Source organism: Orbicella faveolata, unplaced genomic scaffold, assembly GCF_042242905.1.
Source record: "Orbicella faveolata isolate gen_17 unplaced genomic scaffold, um_ofav_v1 contig_13, whole genome shotgun sequence".
Classification (NCBI taxonomy): Eukaryota; Metazoa; Cnidaria; class Anthozoa; order Scleractinia; family Merulinidae; genus Orbicella; species Orbicella faveolata.
This window is the reverse complement of record NW_028301540.1, coordinates 16,649,964-16,668,431: the sequence shown is the minus strand read 5'-3', so window position 1 is coordinate 16,668,431 and position 18,468 is coordinate 16,649,964. Positions and strand designations below refer to the sequence as shown.

The 18,468-nt window shown below is 40.6% G+C and overlaps 2 protein-coding genes and 1 pseudogene across 3 annotated transcripts; 1 reads left to right on the top strand and 2 right to left on the bottom strand.

Moving 5' to 3' along the window:
* Window positions 1–1,078: 1,078 nt before the first annotated feature.
* Window positions 1,079–6,493, bottom strand: LOC149115329 (uncharacterized). 2 transcript variants are annotated; one of them, XM_089284859.1, is made up of 6 exons: window positions 6,227–6,493; window positions 4,605–5,399; window positions 4,289–4,400; window positions 3,837–4,072; window positions 3,424–3,742; window positions 1,079–3,229 (listed from the first exon to the last, which is right to left on the bottom strand). In XM_089284859.1, exons 1-6 carry the CDS (start codon window positions 6,437–6,439, stop codon window positions 1,857–1,859), a joined length of 3,048 nt encoding a protein of 1,015 aa, XP_089140985.1. In that variant the 5' UTR covers window positions 6,440–6,493; the 3' UTR covers window positions 1,079–1,856. The 2 variants fall into 2 exon arrangements, with proteins under 2 accessions (XP_089140985.1, XP_089140986.1); XM_089284860.1 differs by lacking the exons at window positions 3,837–4,072; window positions 4,289–4,400; window positions 4,605–5,399; window positions 6,227–6,493 and having other exon boundaries at window positions 1,079–3,221; window positions 3,413–3,695.
* A 2,637-nt stretch (window positions 6,494–9,130) lies between these two features.
* LOC149115328 (uncharacterized) lies at window positions 9,131–10,838 on the top strand (annotated as a pseudogene).
* A 49-nt stretch (window positions 10,839–10,887) lies between these two features.
* On the bottom strand, window positions 10,888–13,487 carry LOC110042701 (uncharacterized). The gene is made up of 3 exons (XM_089284858.1): window positions 13,057–13,487; window positions 11,621–11,716; window positions 10,888–11,086 (listed from the first exon to the last, which is right to left on the bottom strand). Exons 1-3 carry the CDS (start codon window positions 13,470–13,472, stop codon window positions 10,912–10,914), a joined length of 687 nt encoding a protein of 228 aa, XP_089140984.1. The 5' UTR covers window positions 13,473–13,487; the 3' UTR covers window positions 10,888–10,911.
* Between the last annotated feature and the right edge of the window lie 4,981 nt (window positions 13,488–18,468).

The following is an 18,468-nucleotide window of genomic DNA, read 5'->3' as shown; positions in this document are numbered from 1 at the left end:
GAAGGGCATACCCAATAACTCAAAAAGCCAAAACGGTTTCAAAATTGCAATTTTCCGGGGGGAGTTACACCACCCCCCTACTTTTTTCATATAAATTTCTTTAAATACTACACTAAATGAGGGTAAAAGTAGGGGGCTCTTAAACCTGAGCAATTCATCCAATTCAATTGTGGCTATACATGAGTGTAGATTAGTCCTACGTGAGTTATGTACGGGAGTTTCATGTAATTTGATTGATTACCTGTCAATCAGTGTAAGCTAATAACTACCCATGTAAAATGGCATGGCAAAGTATGTTGATTTTGAGGCCAAATATCTCCTGTGGCCAAGTCCCTCCCAAAGAGATATCTATACCACGGTTCAGTTCCACCTTTGGTCTGTACGAATTATCAAAAAAAAATTTGGGACCTGCCATTTTTTGTTCGCAGATCGAGCTCAAACCCTGCACATCTTGCACAAGATTTTAGTTTAATGACTGACATCGTAAAAGTTCCTGCATAAACTGCAACCATAGATTAGCCATAACCCCAAGATGTAAGCTCAAATATTGAAAAGCAACGTAAAGACAATAAAGTTTGAAGTTCCAGTGAAGTTCTAATTGGTATAAAAACAGACAACCAAGTGCGGTTTCAGAACACTGATACAGCGGCTGTTGCGAGCCTTCAAATGCAGTTAAAAGTCTTTAGATAACAAATTTTCACTTGTTATACCTTCTTGTCTTCCTAATTCACTCTTCTTAAACTTGAGATTTTCTCTTGATAACATTATCGGTTTGCCGGAACACTCCATGACATTAACCTTCGTACACCGTATTGAAACGATACGAATTAGTGCTTAGTAGCCAAGCTTTGAAATGTGGAGAGGAGTCTGGGCATCACAGCACACAAGAGGACACCTATTTACTTTAGAGGGATACTACGTACCATCAAGATCTTTGAACAACTACAGCAGGAGAAAAACTTCACACAGACGAGTAGTTGGATAATCCAATGGATAAATGTTGCTGTAAACGTGATAGCAGTCGCAGCTAAAAGAAGAACTAATAATGATAATTATTTACAATGCTAATAACTTTATCAAAAAGGATCAACAGTGCATTATAATTCTCAAATATTAAATATTTTAACGCTATTGCCAATGGTATTAATACCACTAAAAGTACTTACAATACTGATAAAGAAATAAAATTGGCTCAGCAATAATTACAGTACTCTTTTTCACTATTTACAATACTAACAAAGTTAGAGTTTTTACCTACATATTATTTCTGTACTGACTTTCAGGTAGATGATTTGAAAATAATTACACGAATTTCCACCAAAATTATTTACAAAATGGTACTAGAAGCTAGCACGAGAGGTGATTGTTGCTCACAGTGATTTTCTTGTGAAAAATTCTAAGGGATTCGTGTGAGGACTTGGCTGTCGCGCATATATTGCAAAAGGGCGTTGACAACTGCGAGGTAGTGTATTGATCTGTTGGATTCTAGAAGTCCGAGCCCACGTCTCTCTAACCTTAATCACCTCTACATAGCTGAATTGTAGCTTCCTTGCCTTGCCCACTCAGAAAACCCTACACCGAAAACATTTTGACTAAAATAACGCGAATACTGATGGTTGGGTCTCTAGTGTATGGCGTGACCAACTTTTGTGCCTTCTTGGTGATCGCTTAACAAACAGAGCTCTCGCTGCTTATTTACAACTTAAATGTTTAAAAGGGTAATAGGAAAAAAAACATGATACGAAAAAAAAGAAGAAAAAAAAGAAAAAAACTGGGAAACCGACAAATATGCAGAAAATGGAAGTGTTGATATTTATAATTTCGGAAAAAGTTATATTTATGACAGTTCAGTGTCACTACAATTCCAACTCGCGCCGGATCTGTTGCCTTGTCCGGATGGCAGTGGCCTCTGTTGTTAAATCATTGTCGTCATCTTCATCTTCATCGTCATCTGCATGGCGAGATTCTTCAACTGTATCGCGTAGCAGTCTACCAGTTCTATTGAGGTTTGATAGCCTGCTGAAATAGCGGGAAATCTGCACAGTTGTCAACCACTCTTTTTTCTGGAATCTCTTCTTCCCGCTACTGTCTCGCAACCCCTTCATGCGCGTTGGTACATCTCCCGGATTAGCCTTGTGGCCTGTCTCTTCCCCCAGAAGGAACACCTCCAGCAAATAGTTTCTCACATTTTCGGAGAAGTTTACGGTATTTCTGACCTTTTTAAGGGCCCATCCTTCCTCTGCAGAAGGCATGTTTTGATTGTCAGGTTGGTCGGCAGTGGCTGCAGCCGAGGTGGAAGGCACAGATTGAAGATATCCACCAGCCAAGGACTGGCAGGTTTCTGCCCATTTGCGCTTGACCTGGTCATATTGAGTCTCCCGTTCAAGTCTTATAAGGTGCTTTCCCACATCGAGATGCCTCTGCAAAGCAGCAAATGACTGATACACTTTGATGCATCCTTCCTCGGGGCAAGCGAATGGGACCCTGTCTTCATCTTCTTCCCCTTCACACTGGGTGGCGGGATCTGGCTGAGAGGGGCTGGGTTCAACAGGAGATGGTAGTACAGGTCTGACCAGTGTCAAGGTTCCCACCTCCTCGTTTGGTCTTCCAAATGGTAATAAAATGATAAGATTTGTTGCCCCCTGTGGAGTACCCAACCGTGCTAGCATAGTTAGGGTGAAGAATTTTCCAGGTCCAATGTTGTACGCCCGCCATGCCCTCAGTCCTCTTTCCTCGTAGGAAAAGTTGTTCAGGGACTGTATGCCTGTCATAGTGTGTTTGTGCATCGTCTGCAACATAGTTTGCACCTTACAGACCGACGCATAGCACCCCTTCACGCCGCCATGAGACTCGATTGCTTCCTTCATAGAAGCTGCCGTTTCCACATCGTTTCCCTCGTTCACAAATCGCCTAATGTGACTCTTTATTGAGGCGATCCGACGGTCACATATATCCTTTCCTGCCTGAGGCTCACTAAAGTCATAGTGTGCAACTCTAACTCCGCTGCGCTCCCCAAGGCTTGGTAACGAGAGCAACAGGAAAGCGGTGTGATAACACCCAGTGTTATCAGACTTCAGAAAGGCTTCTGTGAGGTGGGGCTTTAGTCCCTTCAGAGTTGCTAGAGTGTGCTCTAGGATAGATGCCACAGCAAACCAATTCTGGTTACAGTCATCAAAGAGGTGAATGAAGGTTCTTGTTTGAAAATAATTGCAAAAGAGTAGCTCATCATCTCTACCAAGCATGAGTCTGTTGCACTGTCACGATTGTGTAGTTATTACCGAGGCCATTTTCAGGCCTGGGCATTTGTTTGGATAAGCTTATCTCCCAAAGATTTTATTAGAAGCAAACAAGACAAAATGGAGCACCCTACCTCACTCGGAACTTATTCGAGTAAATAATGTGAGACGAGTACCTCAACTTCACTGCCAGTTTCATCTTTCGTGATTGCTACCGTCACATGCCAGGATTTTCCTTTTTTCCCAAACCAGTCTCTTTGGGTCTCTCTGAAACTGATGGGAAGGAACTTCATTGCCCAGTCCATGATTAGGAGAACTTGACTGGCTGATAGATGATCGACCATGAAGGATTTGGCTGCATCTTGGTGGACAGCTCGCACAATGTGCGCCTTCCACTCCTCTAGCTTAGGTAGAGCGCTCTTGATATCATAATTTAGCTCTTCTCGTCTGTCTGTATCACTGCGACATTGAAATGATAAAAGAAGAAACCACGTTGCTAATTTTTTCTTAAACCGAAGCCACTAGAATTTGAATTGTTCACGCATAAAATAGGGAAATAGGCTCTTCACATTTTACCTAAAATGTACATCAGAGGAGGACTGCTAGCTGGATATCGATGACTACATTCCTCAAGTCATCACAGCGATCACAGCAGATGTTGTGTTGGTGCTGGCATGTCCCACGATGATCACTCTGTCCACTGCTGAGGGCATACACACTACAATGGTCGGCACAGGGCTCCTCTTGGGAAATATGGATCTTGAAATCTGACTTGAGATATTGCTTTGCTGCTTTCAGCCGACGTTTGATGGAGCTTGATGTTTCATTGTCCAGACCTGAGGAAATGAAATAAAAGAAGTAACGAGATCCCACTTAATAGTTTCGACCAAATTTGAGCGGAAAGGTACAGCGAAGCTCAGTAAAAACAGGGGGAGTGTTTGTTTACGTCATATCCTGTCGTGATGGCGTTTTTGCTATTTGGATAGCAAATAACTACAAAAGAGAAAAAACCCACAACCAATCGTATGTGTTTCAAATATAACTTAGCTTACCATGCTGGTGCAACTGGTTAATGGTATCTTCAGGAGAGGCGAGGGTGTTCACACCGTCGGTTTGCCTACTGTCAAGGCCGGCCAGTAATTTCTTTTGTGACGCTGCGCATATCTGAAAAAAAGAGAGTTCATTATTTCACTTTCCGGTAAATCTATCGATCATTTATTGTGTTATGAGGCAAAAAGTGTAAGGAATGCCGTCAAATAGGGCAAGATGTGTCAACCAAATATTGCACGTGAATCAAGAGGAGAGAAAATTTGGTAGTTAATGACATCTGTTATAGCCATAACTAACAACTGCCACAGAAAGGCTAACCTTGATGATGCTAAATAGTGTAGATCTTCTCAAGGGCTCAAATGCAGACTCAGCGCAGTATTTCAAGTACAACTGAACTAGGCGAGACGAGATGACGGTATGCACCACACTTGGAATTTCAATTTTCTCGCCAGTTGATAGTTTGAGATTTCTTGTCCCATACGCCACGTCTTGGAGGAATGAGGGGCTAGATATAAAATCCAGAAAGTGATCAACCTTAACAGGATCCAGACGCGTCCTCTGCAGCGTTGGTGGCTCGATAGGTTGACCAGGCTTGTTCTTGAAAGCATGCTTTCTTGCCTCATCGATCCTCCACTTGGTAAGGCCAGGGATCATCTGGAGCAATTCTGTTTTGGAATAGTTGCCTGCAAAAAGTGACAATATCTGCTGCCTGTTGTACCATGAGCCTGCCTCTTCATAGCACGTGACCAGTCTAGACACTAACGTGCCTTCTCCTGCATTTGAGACCCCTTGGATGTTTTCACGCCTGCTGCGCACCTGTTTGAAAAACCACGTAGAGTTGCCTGGGGCTAAGGTGTCTAATACGACGTCAACTACCTGTTCAGCCTTCCTTCTGTAGTATCGCTGTGTGGAGGCAGAGATAGTCAGCACATCAGACTTGCACTGTGATCGTACAGGACTGACACTCCTGTCTGATGTTCTCCTAAGGAAGTTGTTCAGACCCTGTAGCTTGTGCTCAACCTGGGGAGTCAGCTGCCATTCCTGCAAGGTCTCGCCTTCTTGCGCTGACTCTTGAGAAGACAAGGAGAGCACCTCGGAGTTGTGCTCACTTGGCTGTAACAATAAAAATTTGAATAAATAATGCTCCTACACTAAGCATGAAAAAACAAACAAACAAACATAACCATTGGGAGATGGTTTGCAACAACGTCTTGCGCAACAAGGGCTTTGAGATCGTAGCAATCCCAAAACAAATATTGCAAATATACTTGCACACTTAACGATCATGATATTAGTAAGAGAAACTGTTCAAGGACATCTCAACAACGAGACTACATATTATAGGAGTCTCTTTTGTTTTAGCCGTGCCCATATAGTCCGTAGTTTTGTTTGCTTCATTGTGTATCTTTACAGCTGCCCTATAACATATCAGCTACAGCCAGTGAATAACAACTGAACAAAAGTGACATTCCTAAACTGTCCAGGAAAGGTCTGCGAGTGCTGCTGATCAAAGTAGTCAAAAGAACTAGCTTTAAAGTGGCAGAGGGGGCACAGGGCAGGGGGGCCAGGAGGCGGGAGAGCAGTGGGCGGGAGGCGACACGTGCCACCAAAAGAGACGGTGATTAAGCGAGATTGAGAAACATTGCATAGTATGTTTCCATACAAGACGGGGATTAGGAACACAGGATACTATAAGTGGGATATTCAGACTCCCTGCCCCTCTCCCCCCACCACTGTTCTCATTGTCTCTCATTGCGCATATACTCATCTCTTCTACAGTTAATGAGCTGTGTAACCAAAGGCATGTATTCCTCATCTGCCTCTTCAAAAATCTCCTTTCAAAAATCGACTCGAAAATCTCTTGGAACCGTATCTACGTATAAAATACTCTTGTGTTACCATAACAAACTAATAGATAACCGAGTACACATGTGTAATACCTCACTTGATGGTTCTTCCGGTGGTAACAAGAATTGCACATGCGCTTGTGGATCAACAATAGTGCTGTCAACCTCCTCCATGGGTAGGTCTGCTGAACTTTGTTCCTCTCTCTGCTCCTGGGGCGGTGAAGCATTTGCTACGAATTTCATGGCAGCTTGATGTTTCCCACGACAAATTCTACAAATACCTGTGTTCATAGAATATGACATCATTATTTGTAAGGCCAGATTTTCTCCGCTTTCTCGAACACCGACTGGTAATCGAGCTTATAATTCTTGAAAACAAATCAAGGTAGGAATTCATACTTTAGCTGGATTCGAAGATAAAGAGACAAAGCATTTTACCTGCTCCAACTTGGACAACAACATTCCATTTACTCTTGATTTCCTTTGACATTCGCAGGTTAACACCCCTCTCCTTCTTACCCTTACGATTTCCATGGAGTGGATGCTGACATTTTATCGAGGCCTTGAACTTGACCCCTAACTGATCCCGGTGTTTTGGACAAATTTGTGAAGTCACGGCCGCCTTCATCAAACAACCCCACGCGTGCAAGAATTAGTTCTTTCTCAGAAGAGACACTTGTTTGGGATACAGAGATTTGTCGAAGATGAGCACTTATATCTCTAGAACAAGAGCTCAGAGGAAGAAGCTCGTTTCCTCGGGATGAAATATCGCAGTGAGAGTCACAGTGCGAGGCAAAGGAACAGGAAAGATTAGACATTGTTTCCACAACGTAAAGGTCACGAAGAAAATGGCTTCGTTGTGCCAAGGTCCCACTTTACAATCCCAGACAAAGTTGTTTACTTTTCAGTGTAGACGTAATTATTTGGTGCACGAAACATCACAGTTCATGTTTCGCTGAAGTTTTTAAACAATAAGTTCAAGAACAATTTCACAAAAATATATTTAATAATAGTCGTTAAGAAATGCTGTTAAAAAGAAAAAGGAAATGTACCTTGAAATAAACAAGGCGAGGAAGTGTTTTATTTAAGCTGAAAATGGACAGTAACTATGAATGTCCGTAATTTTCTGTCTCGGCTTATTGGAGTAATAGTTTTCTGAATTTTTTCAGGGAATGTCGGCTTAATTTCTTTATTCCAAGTTCAGGGTCATGAAATTGTTCTTGAACTTACTATTCAAAAACCTCGGTGAAACATGAACTGGGATATTTCGTGACGCCAGATAATTATCTTTGCACCAAAAAGTAAACAAAGCAAGAAACCTCGGCGCATCAATGAAAATGTTTACAGTATGAATAGTAATTTATTTCCCCCTTTCAATCATTTTTTTTGCCCGTCAGAAACGCGAATGTTTTCGTTTTATGCTGCAATGTTCTCAAGTCTCTCAGTGAACGTGCAAACGATATAACGCACGTGAAAATTATCGCTTGGCTCATACATGTTATGTATGCGTAATAACACTGTGCGGTATTGAAAAACAATTTTTTTCCTTGGGTAAGTCGGCCTTAATGTATATTTTTCTTTCATTATCATTTCCAGTGAATTTTAGAGGGGGTCGGTAAGGGGGGTAAGAAGGGGGTCAGTTGACCAGGGGTCAGTGTTTTGTCGTAGCCCCTCTATTACGCGTTGTGATTCCCAGACTCCTTTCCACATTTCAAAGCTTGGTTACTAAGCACTAATCCGTATCGTTTCAATATGGTGTACGAAGTTTGATGTCATGGAGTGTTCCGGCGAAGCGATAATATTATCAAGCGAAAATCTCAAGTTTAAGAAGAGTGAATTAGGAAGACGAGAAGGTATAACAAGTGAAAATTTGTTATCTAAAGACTTTTAACTGCATTTGAAGGCTCGCAACAGCCGCTGTATCAGTGTTCTGAAACCGCACTTGGTTGTCTGTTTTTATACCAATTAGAACTTCACTGGAACTTCAAACTTTATTGTCTTTACGTTGCTTTTCAATATTTGAGCTTACATCTTGGGGTTATGGCTAATCTATGGTTGCAGTTTATGCAGGAACTTTTACGATGTCAGTCATTAAACTAAAATCTTGTGCAAGATGTGCAGGGTTTGAGCTCGATCTGCGAACAAAAAATGGCAGGTCCCAAATTTTTTTTTGATAATTCGTACAGACCAAAGGTGGAACTGAACCGTGGTATAGATATCTCTTTGGGAGGGACTTGGCCACAGGAGATATTTGGCCTCAAAATCAACATACTTTGCCATGCCATTTTACATGGGTAGTTATTAGCTTACACTGATTGACAGGTAATCAATCAAATTACATGAAACTCCCGTACATAACTCACGTAGGACTAATCTACACTCATGTATAGCCACAATTGAATTGGATGAATTGCTCAGGTTTAAGAGCCCCCTACTTTTACCCTCATTTAGTGTAGTATTTAAAGAAATTTATATGAAAAAAGTAGGGGGGTGGTGTAACTCCCCCCGGAAAATTGCAATTTTGAAACCGTTTTGGCTTTTTGAGTTATTGGGTATGCCCTTCAATCTGGCAAAGTTTCACTGAAATTGGTGAGATGGCATGTATCACCTCTGCCTGGTCCTCTGGTGGACATGCTCTTAAAGGATCCAAGGAAAAAATGATCTATTTGTCACAAACGAGCAAGATAACTTCGATTACCTTACATCTGGCGTTAGCAAGCACACGTGTTTTTGCCGAGCGTGCACTAAGAACCTTGGGAATTTACCCAAGCGTCTTTTCGGCTTAACGTTAGTTACAAGCATGGTATTTTTTCTTAGCTTGTGGAAGGAAAACGGCTCTCATCTTCTTATCAACTAAACTTGCCAGTCCTCCACCTGTTACTGACATAACTCTTGTCAGTTGTGAAACATGCTGGGTTGCTGTTTTCTTGTTGTTTTGTTTGCCATCAGGGAACACCAGCCAGTCACAAAATTGTTTGACAAAGGACTCTCAAATGACCAGATCAATTTGCTGGCAAAAGGGCTCAAATTTATCCCAACACCCGTGACAAAACAAACACAAATAAAGCATCAAATCTTGCGTGACTTTGATCAGTATGCAAGAAGAATGCGCCTCATGTACATATTTCACGGGCAAAACAACGAACCACATCCTTTCCACGTAAAATCTACATGGGAACCACCAATACAACAATCAGTTGCCCTTGAAAGCTACCTAGAAGAGGTGAAGAGTGAACTTGCAGACTTAAAACTCACAAAGCCTAAAAATAATCTATCACCCGCGGAACGCGCGGCTCTCAAAGCCTTAATGTGTGACAGCGGAATTAATATTAAAAAGGGAGACAAAGGAACAACCACTGTTGTGATGAATACAGAAGAAAAAACAAGAAGGTCAAATCCACCTAGACAACATAAACCACTACAGGCCTCTTGAAACACCCATGGTAATTTATACACAACATAGGGTTGAACAACTCATCAACGAGCTCTACCGTAGAAACCACATAGACGAAATCACTAAAAAATGGCTTTGTGAAACGCCAAAACCGCCTTGCATTCCAGAATTCTACACCCTTACTAAAATACACAAACCAACCCCGGTCGGTAGACCAATAATATCAGGGTGTGAAGGCCCAACAGAGAAATTATCATCATTTGTTGACAAACTACTTCAGCCTATTGCAAAACAACAGAAGTCTTATCTCAAAGATTCAACAGACTTCATTTCATAGAAAAAACGAAAGTCCCAGCGGACGTTATACTTGTTTCAATGGACGTAACGAGCCTCTATACGAACATACCACAAGAGGAGGGAATCCAAATGGTATGCAGAGCATACAAAACATTCTATGTAAACAAACCTCCTATCCCAACACCACTACTAGAGCAATCGCTAAGGCTAATTCTACAGGAAAACTCATTCCAGTTCGCTAGAAAAAACTACCTCCAAATACATGGCACAGCCATGGGCACAAAGATGGCAGTAGCATTTGCTAACATCTTCATGAGTAAGGTAGAAACAGAAATCCTAAGCCAAAGCGCATTTCAACCGCTCGTCTGGAAACGATATATAGATGACATATTTTCACTCTGGACTATAAACAGGGATGAAATATTACAGTTCATTGAACAAGCAAACAACCACCACCCGACAATAAAATTCACGGCTGAGGTTTCTGAAACGGAAACGACATTCCTGGATACGAACATTTCTAAAGGCGAAAGATTCAAAAAAGACTCAGTTCTTGATGTGCATACCCACTTCAAGCCTACTGAAACGTTCCAATAGATACACTTTACTTCATCCCACCCACCGGGAGTTAAAAAAGGTTTCATCAAAGGAGAGGCTTTAAGACTTCTCAGAACGAACTCTTCTAAGAAAATATTTGAAGAGAAAATCAAAACCTTCAAGTCACACCTTATTGAGAGAGGTTACCCAGAGAATCTTATTCAAGCAACCCTCTCTGAAGTGAACTTTGAAGAGAGGAAACTAGCCCTCCAACCAAAACAGAGAGAAAACAATCGAATCTTGCCTTTTGTCACACAATATCAACCATCAGTGCCAAACCTAAAACAAATCCTAATGAAAAAATGGCATTTAATAGAACAACAACCATTACTGAGCGACATCTACAAGGATCCGCCCCTCGTTTCATACAAAAGAAGGCGTTCGCTCAAAGATATACTTGTGAGAGCCAAACTATAAAAGGCTAAAACACACGCTTGAGAGTCGTGCAGGCCTGTCAACCCCATTTTACACAACTATACAAGATCAAAGTTCAGTCATTCTGGTCAGCTCGCTCCTGTCCAGATATGTAGCCAGTTATCTCATGGGTTTGGAATTCCGATCTTATCCTGTGATAGATTCCTGAGGGCAAAGGTCTCGTGTTTTCCCATTCCATAGGGCCAAACAACCACCTAGCCAATGAGCGATGGGCCACAGCTCTGAGAAACCTGAGGATTATAAGATATTTACTAGGTTCAGTAAACACACGGCTAAAACAGCAATGTAGAATTAAAACATGTGTAGGATTCCATGTGCGAATTTTTATTTTAGCTTGCCATTTATGTATGCAAATTAGGACTATTTAAACACTACGGTTTCCTAGTGCGCCAATCTTTTCAACGTTTTCTCTAGCTTCAAGTTAATACTGTTGCGGAATCTATACTCTACCTAACTTCAGTCAGGAAACATTTGTAAGTCTTTATATTCTGTCCTGTATTTTTCATAACGCTCAGCTCTTCTTCACATGTACTATTCATTATTTTTCTAGTTGAACCTCGCTCGCTCTATCTTTCAGTTCTCAACAGGCTCCTCAAGTCTCTTCAACAGAGCGTGAGTTCGAAATCTCTAGACGTAGCATCAGCAAGAACTGTAAGCTACAACATGCTGATTATGGACATGTTTTGTGTTGGACTTCAAGTAAAGAGGTTCACATGTAAGCTCTTCTAGTTTAGCATATTTCAACTCTATTTCATCGTACTCACTTATTTTGAACTGCATCATTCTTTCTTCGATAATGTCGCCCATCTTTATCACGAAGAAGTGGTCCAACTTGCTCAAGAACAGTACGGTTTGTTAATTTGTAGTTCCAGAAAATATCCATACCCCCCCACGGAGGGTCACGGAAATTCAAGGGGTAGGGGGGTCTGAAAGAGGTGAATTTCCAAAGGGGAGGGGGGCTCTTCAAGGAGTTTTCTTTCCAGTGGGTCTGAAATGCAATTGAATGAACATTACCATACTTTCTCAATTGATTCAGGTAACCAAACCAAAAGAAATGTTCCATCTCTTGAAAAATAAATGTTAGACTCTTTGTCATATGTTTCTTCACATGTTTCTTCTGACATTGTACAACAGACAGCAATCGTGAGTATAGTGATTGTTGGACGTCAAGTTGAACAAAATGCCGACGAACAGGTGCAGCAATACACAAACAATGAAGTTGATGATATTTTCTACTTTGGAGATCGTGCTGTATTTAACTAAATGCAGCTCAGATGCTTTTTCCAGCTTTAATCATGCCATCAATTAAATGTGATTTGTACTTTGTTTATTTCGTTTGATACTTGTACAAAATTATTTCCAGCTTTGGACTTGCCATAATGAGGTTATCACATATTTTTTATTGTTGTTCGTGTAGTTAATAATTTGCTTTAAGTGAGCAAAGTGGAGTCAAAGCCATTTGTCTTGAACTATATAAGTAAGCGTGGACAGTGAGGAGTGTTGTAATTGGGGCGGTAGCTGAGATTTCATTTGGTCATTTATAAACCGACTGAACAATATGTGTTTCACGTATGAAATGTATGACAATTCAAAAAACTAAGGCATAAAATGAATTTAGTATCATTTACAAACTACAGAGACAAAGTGTATGACTTAATTGTTGTATTCCTTTGGTGAAAGAAAAATAAAGCGACATTTAGGAAAGTAATTCAATATGTTGTTTTTACCATGCATAAACTAAAACTTCGACTTGGTTATTTGAAAGAGCTTAATGTACGTTCCGAGATTCTTATACGAAAACTTCCTGTAATGAAGAAAAAGTCAGCTGCTATGCCATTTGGGAGTGAAGCTCTTCTAAGTCAGTTGTTTATTAGTTTAAACTCCGGTTTAAACATTTTAACATGACAGGAAGGAATGCGCCATGTCTGCAGTCTACCGTGAAAAAGTACGTCTTTGTCTACAATGTAACTATAAACAGCTGAAGCTAAATTTTATTACAATTAATGAGTTAAATCTTGTTTTTTTTATGGATATGGAATTTCCGAGGGGTAGGGGAGGCTCTAGTAAAAAAATTGTGGAAATTCCAGGCAGTGGGGGGAGTACTGTGAAGCCCCCTGGAACGGAAAATCCTGGGGGGTGGGGGGTCAAACTGGAAAAAACCCTCTGTGGCAGGTATGGATATTTTCTGGAACCACGCAATGGAGAAAAGTCAGGATTGTTCAAAATGCATTCCGCATCAAGACCGATAAATGTAAACTTCCCTCTCGTCCGAAGTATTTCGTAACAGCATCTAAATTCACGCACCCCAGCTAAGTGTATCACACTGCAATTTCCACACGTACACCTGTAAACAGAAATGTTTAGACTTGAGCCAAAGTTAAATCGAAAAAATAAAATATCACCATATTCCAAAACAGACAGCAAAATACCATCTTCATCTTCTTCTTCATCTTTGCTGCTGCCATTGTTGTTGCCGTCTTCACTGGAAGCCAAGGGCTCACCTTGGTATGGCGCCAAATTGTCATTAAATATATAATAATGTTCTCCATGACTGCTGCAAACGTCTTTGCTCCCTTTGGAAGAAGATTCACCCATAGAAAGCTCATTTTCAGACATTATGGTGGACCATATAAATACAAACAATGTGAGAGAAAAGACCCGCAGTAGTGAGATGAATACAAACAGTGACGTCAGCAATCGTTTTCATTCGGTCCCAGGGCCTGAACATGTATTGAAGCAAAAATGCGGTTTTCAACCCTAAAAAACAACTTTCCCCTTTTTCTGGCGAAAATGAATCAGCCCACGATAATCAGCGTGTTTCAAACTACAAAATTATGCAAAAATCTCAGATATGAAAATTTCCTTTTAGTGGCACTTTAACGACCAGTTTACCACTAAATTTCCCACGTGTACAATACTGCGCTGCACTTTTAGGCAAAAGAATGCCCACGGGTGACTCAAACAATTCGAAAATGAAAAATATCACCTAGGATATCACCTAGCCGTTTTTAATTTAAGCACTTAAATCTAACATTAAGGGCATTTTAAACATGTTGCACCATTGCTATGGTAATCTGTCATGCCATGAAGATTACCACAACTAGTTCACCAATGATTCTGCACTTGTGTGATACTAACATTATAGCATCAAAGTGAAGAATGATCATCACAATAAATTTTCCAATTTAAGCAATTGGAAAGAAGATGCCTGAAAAAATCAGGGCTTCAATGGGATTCGAACTCGTGACCTCTGCAATACCGGTGCAATGCTCTACCAACTGAGCTATGAAGCCACACATTGGGAGTGAGGTCAATTAATTGAGTTCATATCTTCCCGTGAGGAGTGAAATGATGTGAAGTATATATGAAATAATTCATATTTGAACTGCGGTTGTAGATGAAAGTGAAGAATGATCATTGCAGTAAATTTTCCAATTTAAGCAATTGGAAAGAAGAAGCCTGAAAAAATCAGAGCTTTTTTTTACTTGCACATGGATTTCGTGAACACATTTTACAGTCGGGATAAATTGCAAAATGGAATCATTACGAATGTGATCTATGACATACTAGAAAGTGTTTTCACCAGTTGTTTCCTGGTGATTCTGAACAAATACACCTTCGATACATCATCTAGGGAAATGTTTTATTTGTTTCATGAAATGACGGGTTCAGTTGAAGCATTAAAGACTTCGTTCCTTAATGTAAGAAAGTAAGATTATGCATTTAAATGTATGTGCATTGCACTACAACATTTCTCAAGTATGAAATTTAACCCTACTCCCAGTCAATGTGACCCTGTAATGTCTTGCTGACACTTGATGCCACATGCTCTTGCATAATAACATAATATATGGATCGTACCCTTCTCGGCATGCTACTCTATTCAGCATTTACAGGTACCCAGTCAAATTCTATATGATGGTGAGTAACTTATCTAAGATAAAAGGCTCTGATCTGATTTTCTTCCGTTCATCAAGAGAATGTTGCCTTAAAAGGAGTTTGATTTGCAATAATGCTATCGACAGAACTTTGACTCACCTCTGTTGATGACCCTATTGAGACTATGATCCTACTGAGTCTTTATCTCCTCTAAATAAGAACTTGCAGAGGTTCTGCCATGACCACCACTCTGGCTAAAGTGGCCATGACCACACACTTCTACCAGATGGGACCTTGTAGGGCTCCATGTGCTTCTTGGGGTCACTTTGTTACTGAGCCTACGCAACTTTGTTCACTCCTCTACTTCTTTGTTAAGCTCATCCCCAAATAAGAAAGATGACTCGGTTGCACAACGAAGCGTACTGCTTATTTAAATCGGGATGAATGAAATCCCTCTGTTTAATGACTACCTCCCTATTTGACAACAGCAAGAGGACTGCACCATGGGTAAGAACATTCTGCTCTCCACTTGAGCTATTATATGTCTGGAGTACAGCATATAGACCAGACAACAGCAAAGACTGCGCCTTTTGAAACACTGAGTCGTTTTTAGTCTCCTGGCATAACTGTTGCCAAATTTGTTTATTTATTGTAGGAGCAACCAAGTTAGTACAGTTTTCAGGCCTAAGGTATTTGCTTTGGACCTTGGCTAACTTGATTTGGTGGCCACTGGGTTTGCTTGAGCTTGTGCACCCTCAGTCTCAGACTCTACATTGTACGTGTACATTAACCAAAATATCCTTTCTGGCACCGTCCAAGAGCTCAGCAAGGATTGCTTCCAAACTCCAAAGTCTCAGGTAGGCCAAAAATGTCTGGATTCTCAGAGTCATCTGCGTTAGTCTGTTCATTCATTGTCTAAGAATAAGATGGAAAACAAATAAACCAAGCTTATTTGCAGAACAAAATGGCACACTTGTCCACCACATGGTTATGGGCCGGTTAAAATAAACAGCTAAGAATTGATTCCAAACTTGATGGAAATGTTAATACAAACAGTAGGCCGTGAAAACACAAAAGATTAGGCCATGAAGAGGTATAAAACAACTTATACCAGGAAGAAACATGACCCAGGACACATCTTGAAGTCGTCTGTTTGGCTAAGCACTGTGACATGCCACAACAACTGAGAAATTCAGGCTATAAAACCTGAAGGGACTTGGTGGAACTCATCCACCCAGAAGAAGCAAAAAACAACAAGAAAACAGATGAACTTACTGTGACAAAAGCGGTTGAAAAACACAAAGCTTGAAGAGCTCCTAACCACACAACCAAACCCACGGCAAACGATCTGTGCACTGACCTACAGCAGTGCATGCAAATCTTATGGGAACCTGGATGTGTGTAATGATGTGGTAGAATCTCAGTTCAGTGACATCAAAATTGCCACTGTTTACAGGCAATCCATTATTCAAGTTCAGTGGCTCATGGCCCCTTTGATTATGGTCAAATGGTCATCCTGCAGGGATTTGCTAAAAACTAACATTAGCTGCGCAGCAAGCATGCAACATAAACTAACATTAGCTGCGCAGCAAGCATGCAACATAGCTGCCTTAACTGTTAGAAAAATCAACAGTCCTAGCCCTGTCTCCTTGCACGACTTAGTAAACTCAGGAATTTGTCTTACATTCTTAGTCTCCTTAAGGTATACACCATCAAGTTTGACCTTAAATCATGGTGATACTTTGGATCTAAATTATCAAGCAGCCTCCTGGACTGAATCAGATCCTCAGCCAACTTATCTTAAGCATAGTTTTTATCTGTACAATTTATATACAGTTTGTATACTCTTATAGATTCTGGGATATTCATAGTAGTTATAGCAAAGGTTCTTTGCTGTAAACCCTGGTGAGTCGCACTGGCTATCCCCGCAGACCACAACGCCTTTGCATTCGGTAGAAGGTGGAACCAGAAATGATTGACAGACTCAGGAATTTTTCCATTTTTTCTATCTTAGCAAAGCTATTGCCAGACAGAATAAGTGATGTTCCAGCCTGTAAATTGTTAGCTTTCATTTCATTAACCTCATGCAAAGAGAAAGGTTGTTACCATTTACTCAGAAAAACCGGTTGGCTGACAGTTGTAGTAATTGGGATGCGTCAAATCCCAAATGGGATGCACTCATTCCTTTTTCACAACTTTTTCCTGGAAGGTAGGAACTGTAGAGTGAGCCTGGAACTAGTTGGGGTTCAAGATGATGGTTGGAAATGCTGCTGTTGTACAAAATGCTTGATGAATCCATCAAAGAAAAATTACTAAATGAGGGTGAGGGTGACATTAATTTGATCAGAGCAATTATAGCTGAGCTTTGGCAGCCAAAAGGGCTGCCAAGCGGTGCACCATATTGATATAGGAAAGTACAGGAAACCCATAAATTTATTTTCTCGTGGCTATCATGGCTAGCGGTATTGCTCACGGGCAAGTACACATAACCACTACGATGGTTGAGTTGTGCAAGATGGCAGCCATACTGCAACTAATGGTTGACGGTGACACAAAAGCCTTGTTTTATAGCGTACTTCTTTGATATTGGACATCCATGTTATGGTCAATTCACAACTGTCAAATCAAGGTATCTGCTGACCAGTATCATGTGACCATATTGCAGGCTCAAGTTTAGAGCTCATTGAGGTCATGTGTTTTTTTAAGCTGACTGCTGACCAAGTGCTAGTTTTCGGTTGGATCGTGGGCTCATGTCAGGTTAACTTGTTATAAATAGTTGTTTAGAAGCCGGTTAAAGTTAACCCAGGATTAAAAGTTAACTTAAGTATAAATTTTTCTTGTATACAAATGTTTTCCACTGCTTTTGTTTTGGGTAGTTTGGGATTAATCAAACTTTATTGAACTTTGAAATACCCAGCCCAGGAGCTCCGCTTTTGGGCTTGGCTAAATTTATATATTACCATTCATGAGGAGGGGTCTAAGGAGAAATGCATTTCATCGAGGTGGTAGTGCTCATTAATTCACTAGATGAATTTAGAGGGCACTTTCAGATGACGAGAAACACTTTTGAGTTGCCAAGTTGCCAAGTAGTCAAGAACTGGCGACAGCAGGGTCAATTCCTCATGGACATAGCTTTGGGAGAAAGGGAATTCCTCTAGTAAAACAGGTTTTGATATTCATTTGACTCATCTGACACCTGGAAGTAGTGAGATCCGTTTCAGACAGATTCAGTGTAATGCTCAGTAGCTTGGAGAGAATCCTCAAAAGAGTAACAGAAGCTATTATTGCTTTTAAGGTTACTTCAAACCTTCGTGGGAGTCCTCCAGAAAAAATTTCGTACGTGCACTGTTTTCAAGGAAACCCCCACAAACTATATATCAACAGAAAGGTTATAAAATGTAGAATTCAATAAAATTATGTTTTGTTTTAGATTTTGCTTTCCAAAGGCGGCAGAGGCTGTCAACTCTAAAATGACCGACTGACGTTCCAGCGAATTAATCGAGTATCAAATGCAATCACTCATACAAAATAACTGTGCGTTGTTAATCGCAAAGCATCAATCTCCAAAAACGTGTCAGCATTTTGTTTTATTTCTATTGGTTATTTTAAAACCATCAAATCTGTATACCCTATTAACTCATTTAAAGAGAAGGGATTCTCTCGAAGAACGAGTGCGAGTTTTCGCCTTCTAAACATTTATAAACATATCATGCCTTCACAGAGGAATGTGTCA